At 36.2% G+C, this 16,434-nt stretch overlaps 1 protein-coding gene across 4 annotated transcripts in view; it reads right to left on the reverse strand.

The window, feature by feature from the left end:
• Positions 1–16,434, reverse strand: part of PPARGC1A (PPARG coactivator 1 alpha) — a 644,905-nt gene that overhangs the window by 29,038 nt on the left and 599,433 nt on the right. For all 4 annotated transcript variants that reach the window (XM_004762686.3, XM_004762682.3, XM_004762684.2 and 1 more), the window contains 5 exons: positions 13,237–13,431; positions 11,263–11,385; positions 10,201–10,405; positions 5,855–5,900; positions 5,672–5,745 (listed from right to left, as the gene is read on the reverse strand). In XM_004762686.3, coding sequence (XP_004762743.1) covers positions 5,672–5,745; positions 5,855–5,900; positions 10,201–10,405; positions 11,263–11,385; positions 13,237–13,431 — 643 coding nt within the window. The remainder of the gene's footprint in view (positions 1–5,671; positions 5,746–5,854; positions 5,901–10,200; positions 10,406–11,262; positions 11,386–13,236; positions 13,432–16,434) is intronic.

Raw genomic sequence — 16,434 nt, forward strand, 5'->3', positions numbered from 1 at the left:
AAGCAGCCTTTTTCATGTTTTATAGTTATCCTCAGAGTAACTCAAGGAGACAGAGGTACTGTTATTATCTTCATTTGGCTCATTAGGATCCTGAGCCTTGCAAAAGTTAATTAAAATGACCAAAGGCCACCTTGCTAGAAGGTAGATCCAGAATCTGAACCTGAACTTGGGTTTGTCCAATGATAGAGCCAAGATTTTGAACAGCCTCACTAAGCCATACTGTCTGCTTTTAGAAAATCATAGTAGACTACTCTCATTTGGAGCTACACTGCTTACAAAGTTTTTAAATTCTGGTTGAATGCACATGTAATTGCCATTTTTGGATGTCAAAAAATGGTTGAATACTGGCAATTTTATTTTTCAACCTATGTTTTAGTCCTACGAGTCAGACAGTAATTTGATTTGGGGATTATAAATATGACTTTAACATTAAGGAAACTAAGACCCAGAAAAGATTAAGGAGAGAGAAAAGCATTTTAGCAATTAAAAGATAAAGGTGGAAAAGTAAATGCTCCATCTTATAGTTCCTTACTGATTTTACTGCCCATTGCCAAGTACTGTGTGACTCAAACATTGCTTTGATTTCCTGCCTTCTTGCTTCTGCTCCATCAATAACTTCCCTTTCCATCTGTGCAGTTCAAATCTGATACAAATAGTTTTCTCCCTAAGGCTCCCCATGTCAGTTTAGCCAATGGAGAGCATAGTTCGCTCCACACCCCTTTCCATGGATCACCTGGGTCCTTCACTAATGATATCACCTCAATGCTTCTTTCAGTCCTTGAACCATCTTTATAGTTCTTTTCAATCTTCTGTGCAATCATTGTATTTCACTTGAAGCAAAGTTACAGAGTTCCCCTTGATAACTTCTTTCTCCCTTTGGTAATTCTCCTCACGTGCAATCAGTGTTTGTCACATCCTGAAATCTCTACCATGCAAGAAATGATACTAAAGATTGTTTGAGGAGATGGAGATCACAACCATTACATACTGCATTGCATTTCAAAAACACAGTAACTCTATCCAAAAAACCTCTTCTTTACACCACCCTACAGTCAAGTTCCAAACTTCTCTTCCCAGCCGCCTTCAGCATGCTCCAGGTTCCTCCTCAGGCCCTTGTTTTCCTAGAGCTCTAAATTCTTTCTACTTTGTAAAGGCAATTTGGCCCTACCTCAGTTTCTCTAATTTGCATCTTCACACTTAAAACCACCACACTCAATAAACTAGAAAACACCCCCTGGGCCCATCTTTCTTAGAAGGTAACAAAACATTGTAGGTAATAAATAATATTTTGCCTTCATGTTATGTGTGCAATGTGTGTTATTTCCCCAACACACTATAATCCCACATCTTAAACACAAGACCATTTACTTAGTAGGCCAAGGACAATGCTTCATATTTTACACGGATCAGTCTCTAGGTCTTCCATTTGCTGTATATCCACTAAGACCTATCCTATTGCAAGTAAAGAGCAGGTATTAAAAACATGTTGGTAAATTGATTTCTATTGTATCCAATAATCTTTAAAAGCCCCAAGAGGAAAGGATTTAAACCAGTCAGATGAATTCTGGCTCACTGACAGAAATAAATCCACTGTATGTATTTTCAAGGATTCTAAATATGTAAAAAATGTATGTACTTTATATCTCTACTTGTCTTTCAAAAGTGTAGGCTCCTAAACATTAAGAATCATTACTAAATTATCTAAAATTAGGTATCTATCAATAAGAAAAATGTTAAAACCTTTGCAGAAAGAAAATAGGAGTGCTTTTTTTGTAACACCATAACCTCACTAATGGAAGGAATTCAATTAAAATGATATTTCATATATATAACATTTCAAAAACAAAGATATCTAATGTTAGGAAGGATGTAATAAAGCAAGTATAGGCATGTAATGCTAATAGGGCTATAAATGAAAGCACTACTTTGGAAAGCAACATATACCAGAAGACCCCAAGATATTTTATCTTTATATTCACTATTAAAAACTACTAAGAATTTATCTTGAGAAAATAAGATAAATTTATGAACAGAACAATAATAACAATAACAACAACAAAACAAACAATCAAAAAACCCACAAATATCTGATTAAAATGGTCAGAGGACCTGAATAGATATTTTTCCAAATAGATACAGAGAGCCAACAGACACATGAAAAGATGCTCAGCATCACTAAGTCATCAGGAAAAGGAATATTAAAACCACAATGAGATGTCACCTCATACCTGTCAGAAGGACTATTATCAAAAATACAAGAAGCAACAGTATTGATGAGAATGTGGGGAAAAAAGGAAACCATGTGGCTGCTAGTGGAAATGTAAATCAGTGTAGCCACTCTGGAAAACAATATGGAGATTCCTGAAAAAAATTAAAAATAGAAATACCATATAATCCAGTAATTCCTCTGTTGGGTTTTTTCTCAACAAAAATGAAAACACTAGTGAAAAGAGATACAGGCACCCCTAGTTTATTGCAGCATTATTTATAAAAACCAAGATAGAAAAGCAATAGATGAGTAAAGAAGATATAATATATATAATGGAATATTACTCAGTCATAAAAACAAATAAAATTTTGTTGTTTGTGAAAGCACAAATGGATCTAGAGAGTCTTATGCTAAATGATATCTCAGACAGAGAAAGACAAATCCCATATGATTTCACTTCTATGTGAAATCTAAGAAAATAAAACAAAACAAATAAACAACTAAGAAACAGACTCATAAATTTAGAGAACAAACTGGTGATTGCCAGAGGGGAGGGGGATGGGGAATGGGCAAAACTGGTAAAGGGGGTTAAAAGGTACAAACTTCCAGTTATAAATATGTCATGGGGATGAAAAGTACAGCATTGGGAATTAATCAATAATATTTTAATAAACTTGTATGGTGACAGATGGTAAGTATATTTATCATGGTGAACACTACATAATATATAGAAAGGCTGAATTACTATGTTGTATACCAGAAACTAATTTAACATTGTCCACTACACTTCAGTAAAAAAATTATGAGCAAACATTTCTAATGCAGTGCTATTTCAAAACGGTAACACTTTAAAATAGCCTAAATTTATAAGAGGAGTATGATTAAATAAATTTTGATGTACTTACTGAAACTAATGTTATTATGACACACTAAAAGCATGATAATAAAGGGTCTGTGATACTCTAAAAATTTCTCATTAAAATGTTAACTGAAAAATCAGGATGCAGGATTATATACACAAAATGATTATAGTAGAAATACAATGTATCTAATTATCCATAGGAAAAAAATGCATTGGTAACTTTGCATCTTAGAATTGTGAATATGCATGCTTCGGTTAGCTCAATCAGTTGAGCACAAGCCTGTGCTGAAGCACAGGTCTTGATTTTTGCTCAGGTCCTGATCTCAGAGTTGTGCGATCTAGGCCTCCCATTAGGCACTGTGTTAAGCCGGGAGTCCGCTTGAGATTGTTTCCCTCTCCCTCTCCCTCTGCCCTTCCCCCTGCTATGCTTCCTCTCTCTCTCTCACTCTCTCTCTCTCTCTTTCTCTCAAATAAATAAATAAATCTTTAAAAACTTACAAATATTTTCCCACTACTTTATATTTTTGACATTTTTATAGTAAGCTTAAATTATTTATAGTAAGAGAATAATAAAAACCTTTTAATAGACGCTTTGGTGTGGGTGTATAAAGTGGAAGCTTTTTCCATCCCTTCTGAAACAAAGTAACTGACTAATACAACATTCCGAACACTCATAGTAAATAGATTCCTTTCAACTGAGTTGTTGTCGTGAGCCACAGTAGTATTTCCCAAACCAGTTGACGTCTATTATAGTGGTAACTAGAATTACGTAAAGTAATAAAATAGGATGCCATTGAATGAAGCATACAAAAAATTGTTTCTATAAGAAGAACCAATAAAGGTGTGTCACTAAAAGAAGCGCTGTCAAATTAGTTGTAGACAGATGGTATCAGAAACACTGGGAAAACATGGGAAATCATGATTATTATTTATTTATATAAAATCTAGAAAGATTTTGCACTCAGACTACGACACATGTATCTCTAATTCTTTTCCTTTAAAAAGCAAGAAAAGAACAGTGGATACCATCTAAGAGACATTCTTACTACAGTCTGTGCCACAAAGATGAATGAATTGCCAGTTAAGACATTTAAGTTCAAGGCAAAGGTCTCTGTTTCTTATATAAAAAATATTTGATATTTGAATGTTTCTTTATATGACTTAAGCAAAAGAAAATGACAGAACTGTATACTTCAATCAATTTTTTAGATAAGCCCACCAAAATATTCATTCTTATTGGTCAGATAAGAAGGCCTCTATTGCATATGATATATATACATAAAAGTTACTTATAACCATATAACTAATTATAATTTAAGAAATGTTATGTATATGCTTATAAGTGAGTATATATGTATATATGTATGTATACAAAGATACGTATACATTTGCATAGGTATATGTATATGCATATGTATACACACACACAGACACACACACGCACACACAATATATATATATAAATACCGTGAAATTAACTACACTACTGCTTGACCAAATCATGCAATCATGCAGTAGACCTTTCACAAGGTGGTAATTTAGCAAACTCAAAGTGTGAAATTAAACTTAGTGACAATGACCATGGTGTACATAGCCACTATAGCTCTGGTTGAAAGCATCTTGTTTAAGTTACTATTCCATTACCCCTATCAACAATGGCCAGAGCCAAGGAACTTCTTGTTCAGACTAAGATTCACTTTCTGGTGTAGTTCTCTCCCTAAACCTAAAGCATTCAGTGCAAAGGTACCATTTACACCCAATTTAGCAGTCTGCCTACGAAGTCTGTGGATTATTAAGTTACTTGGGGGTTATTCCAAGCTTTTAAAGGTCCTTCCTCTTCAGTGTATAAAGTAAGACTGACTAAATGAATCCGGAAGTCCAAATGGCGAAGAAAGTCACTCTTGTTTAAAAATATCTAAGTACATTTTGTTTTGGTGAATGGGCACATTTTCATTTTCCTCCTTTGCTGAAAAGATATAAAAATGGTAACATATATATGAGAACATTATACTAGTAGTTAAGTGTAATGGTCAGTGAAAAAATATCCCAATTAAAACACGGATATAGTGAATAAACTGGGGTTCAAAACTTTGTTCCTTGCTTTCTAGCTCTGTGATCCTGAGCAAGTTGCTTAACATTTCTGAACTGTATACGCTCATCTTAAAAATGAGAAAATTACCACTATCTTCATGAGGTTTCATGAGGTCATTCTGAAACCAGTCAAAACCACTTACATGCCTGGCACATTTATTGAGTAGGAGACCAATAAACGTTAATTTATCCTCCTGCTCAAGTTTTGGTGTCTTAATCTGACACAGAGTTATTTAGGGATCTAAAGCAATAGTATGCATCTGGTATACTAGTATATACCTGGGCCCAGGTCTGACACACAATAAATGTCTTCTCTTTAAAGAAAAAAAGAAGTGAAAATATTTATAGGTAACTTCTTATCCAATGTTGCTTGTTGCTCGTACTATTTGTTAATTTCATTAACCACATGGAGAGTATGCACTAATATTTAATACATATTACACACACACACACACACACACACACACACACACACATATACAGAGTTCCAAGTGAAACTTAAGCCTTACCTGCAGTTCCAGAGAGTTCCACACTTAAGGTTCGTTCAATAGTCTTGTTCTCAAATGGGGAACCCTTGGGGTCACTGGAAGATATGGCACATTTATAAAAACAAACTGAAATGGAGTTGCTGTAGCCAAATGTATTAGAACCCCCTTCCCTTTCTGAAAATGGTTACATTTCTTAATACTTACTTTGGTGACTCTGGGGTCAAAGGAAGAGATAAAGTTGTTGGTTTGGCTAAAGGAAAAAAAAAAGGAAACTGATTATGAAATATTGAGTTTTTCAGGGTTTTTCTTTTTTTTTTTAGAAACTTTTTTTTCTTACTATAATCAGGTTGGAAACTGGAAACTGGAAAACTAAAGTAAGGAAATCCCTGAATATTGGATCAAAGTCAGAAAACAGTCCATTATGCTAAAACAAATTCCAAACAACATTTGCATCAGTAAACTATCATTCGAAAACACATACAAAAACAGAGTTTTCCCCAAAATGTAGCATCTCTGTTAAGGATACAAAATTTGCATCATACCATCAGAAAGAAATAATGTGTTCTATTTTAATTTGGAATACAGTACACGGTTTGTTTAGACAAGAAAACAGCAGAATAACTATAAGACAACAGAACGTTATGAATATTCAGTTGATTTTTCTCCTGAAATGTATAATTTTATATCTAGCCCTGAGAATAGGTTATTTCTATGAGGCCAAAGCTCAAGCAATAACCATTCCATTTACTGAAAATTAATTGAGAAATTATGACAAACTGTGGGCATTGACCCAGATGGTTTAAAAGGGGTTTAGATCCCCAAATCTTATAGAAAACTAAAGTAAGATACTGCATTTATCAGTTGAGAGACCTATAGACTTGCAAAGAGAGCTCATTTACTCCTTTTATGCTTCCTAAATCTTACCTCCTACAGGAGGCATTTCCCAATTAGGAAGGGTGGAGTAAGAATCTTCTTCTCACTCCAAAATTTCAATTGCTTCTCCTTGGCAGTCTTGTATTTTGAACAGAAGGAGGGGAAAACATGATGAGAAACGTACTTGGGATATACATCCACATATTATGTATATATATATATATATATATATGCTTATCTATAAAGATATATTTATATGTATGTAGGTTTATGTCAATTTTTTCTCATTAACATAACTACTTTCAAAAGGTCAAGAGGTAGTCATTTACATAATGAAAATCATAGACTTGAAACTAAAAAGGTCTTTAGAATAAACTCTTACTTTATGGATGAAAAACCTTAGACCTAAAGATGTGAAATGATATTTCCAGGGCCATAAAACTAGTTACTGGCAGAGTCAGCCCAGAATATGTTTCCTTTTTCCTATTACCAAAAGAAATTGCATTCAATAGATATTAAAGTAAATTAATCAACCCCAGTAATTAAGGTCCTTTGAAATGTGAAAATATTATTTATGTCCAAATTAGACTGAAATTACATACTTTACTTGGATAAATAGTATTTACATATTTAATTTGTCGATTTAGATTTAGTTTTTAAACAATCGAATGGTTTATCATCTATCCAATGTGCATCCAGAAATATGAAGTTCACGCTGTCTTCTACAAATTAGGTACATTGACTGATTGGCTTTTATATATGCAGATAAATGAACTGGTTTATATTAATTTTTTTAGTATGTCTGATATAATGAGCCTTTCCAAAAGAACACACTCATGAAGGAAATTTACCAACATTTTCGGCGTTCAACTAATAATTAAGATCATGCATATGGGCTTCATATGCAAGTATCACTAGATACAAACTGTGTACTATGTCACACAGTAAATGTACATTGAAAATCGGTCTCTGGGATTCCAGTTTTCAAGGTGTGGGGTAGGCTATCTGAAATGCTCAAACAAATTTCTCTAACATTCTGACAGTTGGGTATGGGTGATGGCAATGGCACTGTAAGGGGAGCATAAGGCAGCGGCCATGTTCAATGGGACCAATAGGAAACAGGAAGAGAAGGCTATAGGAAGGTCCAGCCCACAACCACACACAGTAAAGAACGCCATCCCTGAATATGCCCACGCTCACAAAAGCTACCACTAGAAGAGTATTGATTTGGTGTACTGGGAGTGTAATCCACACTATTTCAATGACTAACAGACCAGGGCCTCTAAAATCCTTGAGGGCAGGAATGCATCTTTTTCATGCAGATCATGGTCTTTTTGATGAATGAATACATTAGCAAATGAATGAACCAATGAATACAGGGGACACCAACATGAGTCAAAGGTCAGGCCATTATCCTAAGGAAGTGGAAAAAACTTGACCCCACAATATCATAGACAGCACACATGCAGTTCAGTGAGAGAACATTACAGTATGTCAAGAAAGATAAACCTCAGTAGATTCTGGGTTACTGTCTCTGTTAATATATTTTCTACTTTTAAAGTTTAAATCATAATTCAAATAAATCTTGAAGCTGAGCACTTATTTCCTGTTGGTTATTCACAGCCAGCCATGTTTATTTTGTTCTTGGCCTTTTATACCTATGGGAATTTTGTGGGGGTTTTGATTGTTTGGTTTTGTTTTTTTGTGTATGTTTTTGTCAACAGGCTTTGTTCTGGGATAAACTTTTTATGCTTTGCCACAGGCATATAACTTTCTGAAATATCCATATACAGCAGGTCTCAGCTAAAGAATATATCCTCCACAGGCCAATTTAACTCCTCACTACCATGGTTTGTAAGCGTTTACAGTAATATTAGTGGTGAGTGGATTTCAAAACCAAACCCCAAACCTCCCAAACTCTCAAAATCTAAAAGGTGCCAAATACAATTTTAAGAATATGAAAATTAAAAAGATGTTTAAAACCTGTGCCGCTAGTCTGCGTTCACTGACCACAGGGTTACAGCTGGCTTAGGACTTTAAATTCAGCTCCAGGAAATGAATGCCTGACTGGGACACACTAGGACAAGGTAGAGAGTAGCCCCATGAATTTTTTAGTCTACTCACTAGAGTGAGCTCAGCTGCCTTCCTTCACTTGAGGCTCTCCACACCATTACATCTCATAATACTGCTGGTTCTGCTCTGAGAAAAACTGGTCCACGGCCTGTGTGTGAGGGGCCAATCAAGGCAAGGCAAGCTACAAAAAAATGTGGCCCATTTCCGTAAGTATCTTCCCCGATCTGACAGAAAAGGATGGCCAAGTGATTTTGAGATATCCACAAGGGAAAACCTAATTGAGAGCTAATTTAAAACTTTTAAAGAAGGTTCCTGAAGGTTTATGGTGAGGTAGGGATGAGAGAGGGAAACTGAAAACACTGGAAAGAAAATACTTATTAAAAGCAGCAGCAACAGCATACCTGTATGAAATAATCATGGTTCAAAACAGGGATCAGGGACTACCACTCTGCAGCTGGAAGGGGAAGTCAGGGAAACAAAAGGGAAAAGAGAAGTAGGTGTTTGTAATTGCTATTTCAGAATATGCCTGCTTCCGGGGCGCCTGGGTGGCACAGTTGGTTAAGTATCTGAGTCCTGGTTTCAGTTGGGGTCCTGATCTCCAGGTTGCCAGACCAAGCCCCGCATTGCGCTCCAAACTCAGCAGAGTCTGCTTCAGACTCTCCCTCTCCCTCCCCCTTCCTGCACTCTCTCTCATTCACACTGTCTCTAAAATAAATACATAAATCTTAAAAAAATATATATGTATATATATATACATATATATGTATATATATATATATATATGTATGCCTGCTTCCACTACAAAGTTAAAGGTGGGGTTAATGTGGAAGCTGGGATATTTTAAAGCAACAACAACTTTCAGCAAGCTTCCTTTGGGCCTCTAAGACAGGATGGTTTTGAGGGAAGAGCCAAGAAGGAAGAAAATTATATCTCTGCCAAGACAGGTTTTCCCAAAATCACCCTGACTTGCCTCAGAAGCATCAGCCTTCCAGAATATATGGGGATGATAAAAACCAACCCAGATGCTTAGTTTGATCTGGGCAATACTTTGTATTAGAAAGCAAATACAAATAAATTCCAGGGATTTCCAAATCCTTATTTACAAAATAAAATCTATGAGTATAACATGTGGTCTTTAAAAAAAAAAAAGAAAGAAAAAGAAAAAAAAAAAGAATGCACTTAATAATCAGGAAAGCCTGCACAAATACCATGTACTCTTTCTTAAGTTATATACAGCAAATCAACAATACCTCATTTTTTCCATTACTAGAAAGGAAAAAAGAAAAGCTTTTTAATATTGGCTAGCCCAGCCTGCTCCGAATTTCAATTATCTTGGCAATTTAGATTTCACATAAATCTTTCATCACCCCCTCCCCACCTAGCTCACATTTCAGGTGCTTTTTGGTGATTGTGAATTAGGCTGCATATCAGCCGAATAGGTCATGTTCAACCTGTGTCCAAGGAAGGATTTTTTTTTTTTTTTTTTTTTTTTAAATAAGTCTATAAGAAAGTGCTGAATTCAGTTTGGGCATCCCCAGCCCGGTGCATGCTTGCTTCGCCTTCAGCGCCCTCGCCTACAGCCTGTGCTTTGGTCCCCAGCCTACCTTGTAAATGTTGAGACTGCGATTGTGTGTGGGACTTCTTTTTGGAGGTGCATTTGTCTCTGCTACTGTTCCTGTTCTCCGTGGGTTTGCTGTGAGGAGGGTCATCATTTGTGGTCAGATACTTGAGAAGTTCTGAGCAGGGACGTCTTTGTGGCTTTTGCTGTTGACAAATGCTTTTCGCTTTATTGCTCCATGAATTCTCGGTCTTAAAAACAAGGCATAAAGAAAGCTAAAATTAGTGAACTGAACCTTATCAGAATGGATATAGGTTTTCTGAAGAGATGAGATTTTCAATGAAGTGTTCAGTCTAAGTGTACTAGATCTATGAGCTGTGAATAATTGTTTGCAGAACAAGGAAAGAAAATTACATTTAAAATTCCTAAATGACATTTATGCAGCTTTTTATTTCATTTCTCCTACATTTCAATGTTCCTACTCAGCAACATGTAACTAACAAGACCCTATAGCGCCTTTACTGTGAATAAAAAAAAATAAGCTGGTTTAAACCTTAATTTGCCACTGATTGCTGGAGCCCCGTATTCACAATTCTCTTAAGTACCCCTTAACGCTCCGTTTTCACTCACAGTGAATGGCAAGACAAACATTGTTTAATACAGCCCGCTAACCGAATTATGTCATTGCCAGCATTCCATCCAATTAATGGCAGAGATAGATCTTTTGTGGTGATTCCAGAGCAATCTTTCTCAGGTTAGACAGCTGGCAAAATGGCAATCCTGCATCTTAAAGTCACTCCTAGATAATACCAGCCGATCAGCAAATTTTATTGCAACCCACATTGCTGCGTGTATTAATAAAACGGGCAAGGAGTAACAGACGGTGGAACTTCCATTCCAATCATCCAAAGACAAAGCATAAATGAACTCTTTCTAGTTTAAAGTAGCTGGAGCCCTGCTTTTGGAAACCCATTTCATATTGTTTCACATTATAAAGCAACTGCAGGATCCCAGCTGAATACATAGAAATAAACCTATCCTTTGTTTTACTGCTTCAAGCAAAATCCTTTGTTACTTTCCCTCCTATATTAAAAAGTTTGCATTGTACCTTAACAACTGCAGGGTTTGCTCTGATCCTGTGATTATGGTTTGCATGGTTCTGGGTACTGAGACCACTGCATTCATTATAGCTTAGCTGAGTGTTGGCTGGTGCCAGTAAGAGCTTCTTAAGCTAGAAACGTATCAGAGAAGGAAAAGCAAGAGAAGTTACGCATCTTGTAAGCATTAGAATACGTTACTGAAATTTTAAACTGAAAATTAATTAATTATAAAAATTAATTCTCTCACTCTCTAATTATAGTCACATCAAGGCACAATAGCGCTAAAGGAAATGCATTCTTAAAAAGTAAGAAAAAAATTTGGCATATACTACCAACTGTGAAAGTATTTCCTTTCCCTACACTGACACTTAATATTGTCTACCTTGATTTTTTTTTTTTTTTTTTTGCTTTTCTTTTTTGGGGATAAAATAAGGTAAAAGGATCCTCCTGAAAGGATTTCCAAATACCTATTAGGTGAGAAAAGTTGCCCCGCTAAATGAGGAATTGGGGGTTGGGGACAGAATATAGGAAATTTTCCCCTCAGTAATCCAAATGAATTAAGTGAAAATAAATAAAACTTTGTAATGCTTTGAATGATACTTTCACAGTCCAGTTTAACTTTACTTATTCAAAGTATATTTATGGTGAAAGAGTGGCTATCACTGACACAGACATGTAAGTGGGCAGAGTCAGGAGATGTGATTCTGGCTCCTGCGAAGCATTTACTCTTTCTTGACTCTTTCTTTGCTCTTTCTTCATTTAACTCGCCGGCCTTCTAGGCTGTCCCTACTCAGACAGGCAGTATGAGGCGGAGTCAACAACCCTTCCCAGTCGAACCAATTATCTGGATGAAAATCCTCTTGTATCAATGTAAAGACATCAAAGTACCAGCCAGCAAGGGCAAGGCAAATGGAGAAATGGTGGAGGGTTGGGAGGAGGGTAGCAGTTACTTATGAGGGAGTTTCTTCTAAACCAGAAATCTCTGAATGAACAGCAGTACAAGTAGACTCTCCGTGTGTTTACATGGAATGTTTTTTAACATTTAAAAAACTTAGATATCGGAGAGAAACAACCCCTAAATGGCATGCCAAGGAGCATTATTAAAGTTTGGAAGATAGCATTCCATAATTTACATAGTATGTTCTCACATCAGATTTATGGCAAATGACAAATGGCTACCATAGATGAGAAGGTAAACTGTGTCTTAGAACTAATAAAATTCTGGTCAAGCACTGCATCGAAAGAAAATTTACTCTTCATTGCCAACAAATTCACTCTTCAATGCCTCCCATAAATTTAGGGAACTTGGGTTGCAAATGTGCTATTATTTTTCAATCTTCACAAGAATTATGGATCTAAAACCTTAAAATATTACATATCCCTGGATCTACCTTTTATTCCTAGAATCATAGGCATAAGAATAAAACTATAAATGTGTCGATTGCTATATAATTTATGATGGTGAAAAAATAGGAAGAAGACTAAATATCCAGCCATAAGAAATCTCTTAATGAACTAGGACATCTCCAAACAATAAAATAATACATGATACAAACAATTATGCGTATATTTCAAATTCATAAACATAACAATGTATCTTAAAACAAGAGGATATTTCAGTCTTTTTTTATATCAGAGATGATTTGATTTTACAGGTGAATTTTTCATCTGTCCTTTTTGGGTTGTCTATGTTTTCTAAGTTTCTACCTCGAACATAAATAATGCTAAGAAATAAAAATACACACACAACAAACATAGCAAAAGACAGTTAAAACAAACTGTAGTAAGACCACATGAAAACTGTTATTACCAACATTTTTAAACACAGAATCACAGAATTCACAACTCCGAATCCGTTCGGGAATGGTTTTTGGCATCAATCTAAATTAAAAATCCAGACCTTATTGTTACTACATCATACCCATGCAGCGGGTAGCCAGAGGCAACTCCAATTCCTGTTAAACAGTAGGAAGGGTTCTTACTAGAGACGGCTCTTCTGCCTCCTGAGGCGGAGGGGTGCCGTCAGGCATGGAGGAAGGACTAGCCTCATTCTCGGTGGTCACATCTCCATCTGTCAGCGCATCAAATGAGGGCAATCCGTCTTCATCCACAGGGAGACTGTCCAGTGTCTCTGTGAGGACTGCTAGCAAGTTTGCCTCGTTCTCTTCATCTATCTTCTGCAAAAACAGAAAAATAGATGACATGAGTGAGCTGACATGGGGGGACAGGTTACACCATCAATCAGTGTAGACAGATCATGTTTATCCAAATGAGAAGTAAAGTGTACATGAAATGTTGAATGATCATGCCAGAACACAAAGGATCATGTCTTCTTCAAACTCCAAATCCACTTTTGGTTTGAATCACACCATAAACTGACACCTCGTGGTACCAATTTCTGCTGGGTGAGCTGTCCCGGCTAGCAATTTATGATGCTGGTGCCTATTATGGCCATATAGGACACAATCTTGTTCACATTCGCTTTCCCCATGTGTGTGTCTTGTTTCCCTAACTAAAGGAGAAGGTCTAGAAAATCTCAGAACTTGAGAGAATTTTCACCATCATCTATTTCATCTTCAGATATAGCGTTTCAATCTCCTGTGCAGCCGAAATGTTTAGATAACCCTCTGTTCGAATAGCACCAGAAACTGAAACTATACTGAGAAAAACTATACACTTTCATGGTTTCAATTATAATCTCAACACCGAATACTCCACAACCATTCATTTCCCTCCCTGACATCTCTCCCAACTTTAGTCATAAATCTAGAACTGCCCACTGGATACTTCAACCTGATAATAGCTCCCTCATCCTCCAAAACCCAAACTTAGAACTTTTCACAACAAAATTGCTGTTTCCCTTGACTTCCTGGGTTTGGGTAACAATTCTTCAGACCCAGAATATAGAACTACCTTGAATCCTCTTTATCTGGTCAGTCATTAAGTAGAGTCCCACTTTGTCACGTCGTTTCTTGTGGCCAGGGTATGATTCTAGTGCGACATTACTTGGAATGGGGGCTCCTGCGAACATATTCTAACTTGTTTCTGCAACTCCCACAGTCACTTGCATGCACACACCCTTGGAAAGTTAATCTTCAGGTATTCATTACATAAACATATCTGCATACCTACTATACCGGGACCATGTTTGGTGTTAGAGATAGAAAGAGAGAGATAAACCTCTGCCCTCCAAAAATCCTCCAGTGGAAGGGAAAGAAACTGTGAATAATTTATTATAAAAGATAACATTTATTTCAGTACTCTGTACAAACTTATACACCCTGTTTATGGGGAAATGTGCTATATTCTAATCCTGGGCAACCGGTGCCACTGCTAGGCACACAGCGTGGCCATTGATTACTTGCTGAATAATTCATCGATCTGCATTTACTGCCTAGAATATATGTTGTGTAGATCACTTTCTCTTCCTTCTGTTAGCACTTCACTTTGTTTGTCCAATTTGACCTGCTTCATAAATCTTTTTTTTTTAAAGTTCTGGATGCTATGACATTAACAGTATCGGCTAAATTATCCCACACAGATTCTATTACAAAATGCACCTAAGCTGCTGACATCTAATGAAGCCAGCAGTGCCCACACGTCCTTTCTCTCTAGCACTGAACTCCAGTTAATTGACCTGACAAAATTACAAGAATCACAGAATAAGACAGCTAATCAGAAAATCAAATTGTATTACTAGAGAAATTAGGCAGGCCTTTATCACGTATACATTCTATTTTCACATAAAAATTGTTTTCCCTCATTACTGATGAGTCCCCATCCAGGAGTAAAACTGCAGACTTCTTTCTCTTTTGGATTCAAGAGGCCAAAAAGAGCCATTTGTACTCATGGTAGACTTTACTAGCATTTCTTACGCTAGCATCATGTGTCTCTGTAATGGCGCTGGACTTGACATCGTGAGTCAAGTGGATTTGGGCACATGGGATGGAATGACAACTTTCTGAGATTGAGGACTCCACTGAAGGAAGTAAATCCTAATCGGATTGGGGTAGGGGGGGCGTGGATGTCAACTTCAAAATGGTACCACTTCTTCCAGAAACTGACCGATTCTTTAAAAATCAAACTGCTTAATAGCAAATCATTATTGAGCATACCGTGGAGCTTCCATTCTCCTAGATATGTCCATGTAATCTGAATAATAAAGATATTGAGATGATTTTCATTTATTTTCTGCCTGGTATGATAATCTGGTGTCCAAAGATTCCAATCTCTCCCTTTTCAATTCAGATTCTGCCCCTCCCACCATACAAAAAAACAAATTTGGGCTATTCATCTGTCCTAAAATTATATTTAATTTAAGCACATATTACTTTAAGTCATCTAAAATAATGAGATTTACATTAATATAAATATATCCATATTATCTAATAAAAATAATCTTTGAAGTTATCTCAAGCACACACACACACACACACACACTCACGCACACACGGTTTCAATAAATTGGATTTTTTTTCCAGGTATCCCAATTTTCAGAAAGGCTTATTTCACTGAAGTTCAAAAATAGCTCAAGAAAAACAGTTAAGAATGTTTACCAATAAATGAGTAATTTTGTTTACTCTGATTTAAATTTTGTATTTGGCTTTCCAGCAACACTACAAGCCTCTATTTGCTTTCAATCACATAATACAATAGCGCCTTAGTTCTATCCCTAGTGTAAACAAACTACAATAATTCCAATCAAGTCAGAATGACAAAGAACACTTAAATTAACTAGTTTTCTCCAATTTCTTTAATAAGCCTGGGTGAATGTACATCAAAAACAATGGCAGAAATATTGGAGCCTGATAATGTCATAATTAATTTACAAGATCTGATTAAACCACAGCTATTTAAATTCTCTCTACTGGAACCACAATGGGAGGGAGGGTTGTGGAATGGAAGATTGGCAGAGAGAGTGTGTGTGTGTGTGTGTGTGTGTGAGAGAGAGAGAGAGAGATAGGGGGTATGTGGGTAGGTTATGCTGGTATTCAACCAGGATGGACCAGTAGGACTCTAATCCTTATTTAGAATCCGCATTCATCAGGCACAAGGCTGACTCAATGAGTGGCTCAGAGATAGTTTATTTTAGTAAAGTAGTTCTTGAAGGAAAGAACGTTATTTCCAATTCTCTGTGTTCTGTCTAATCATAGAAGACTGGGGAAAAAGATATTTCCCAA

Source organism: Mustela putorius, unplaced genomic scaffold (genome assembly GCF_011764305.1).
Source record: "Mustela putorius furo isolate JIRA1106 unplaced genomic scaffold, ASM1176430v1.1 tig00000083_pilon_pilon_pilon, whole genome shotgun sequence".
Classification (NCBI taxonomy): domain Eukaryota; kingdom Metazoa; phylum Chordata; class Mammalia; order Carnivora; family Mustelidae; genus Mustela; species Mustela putorius.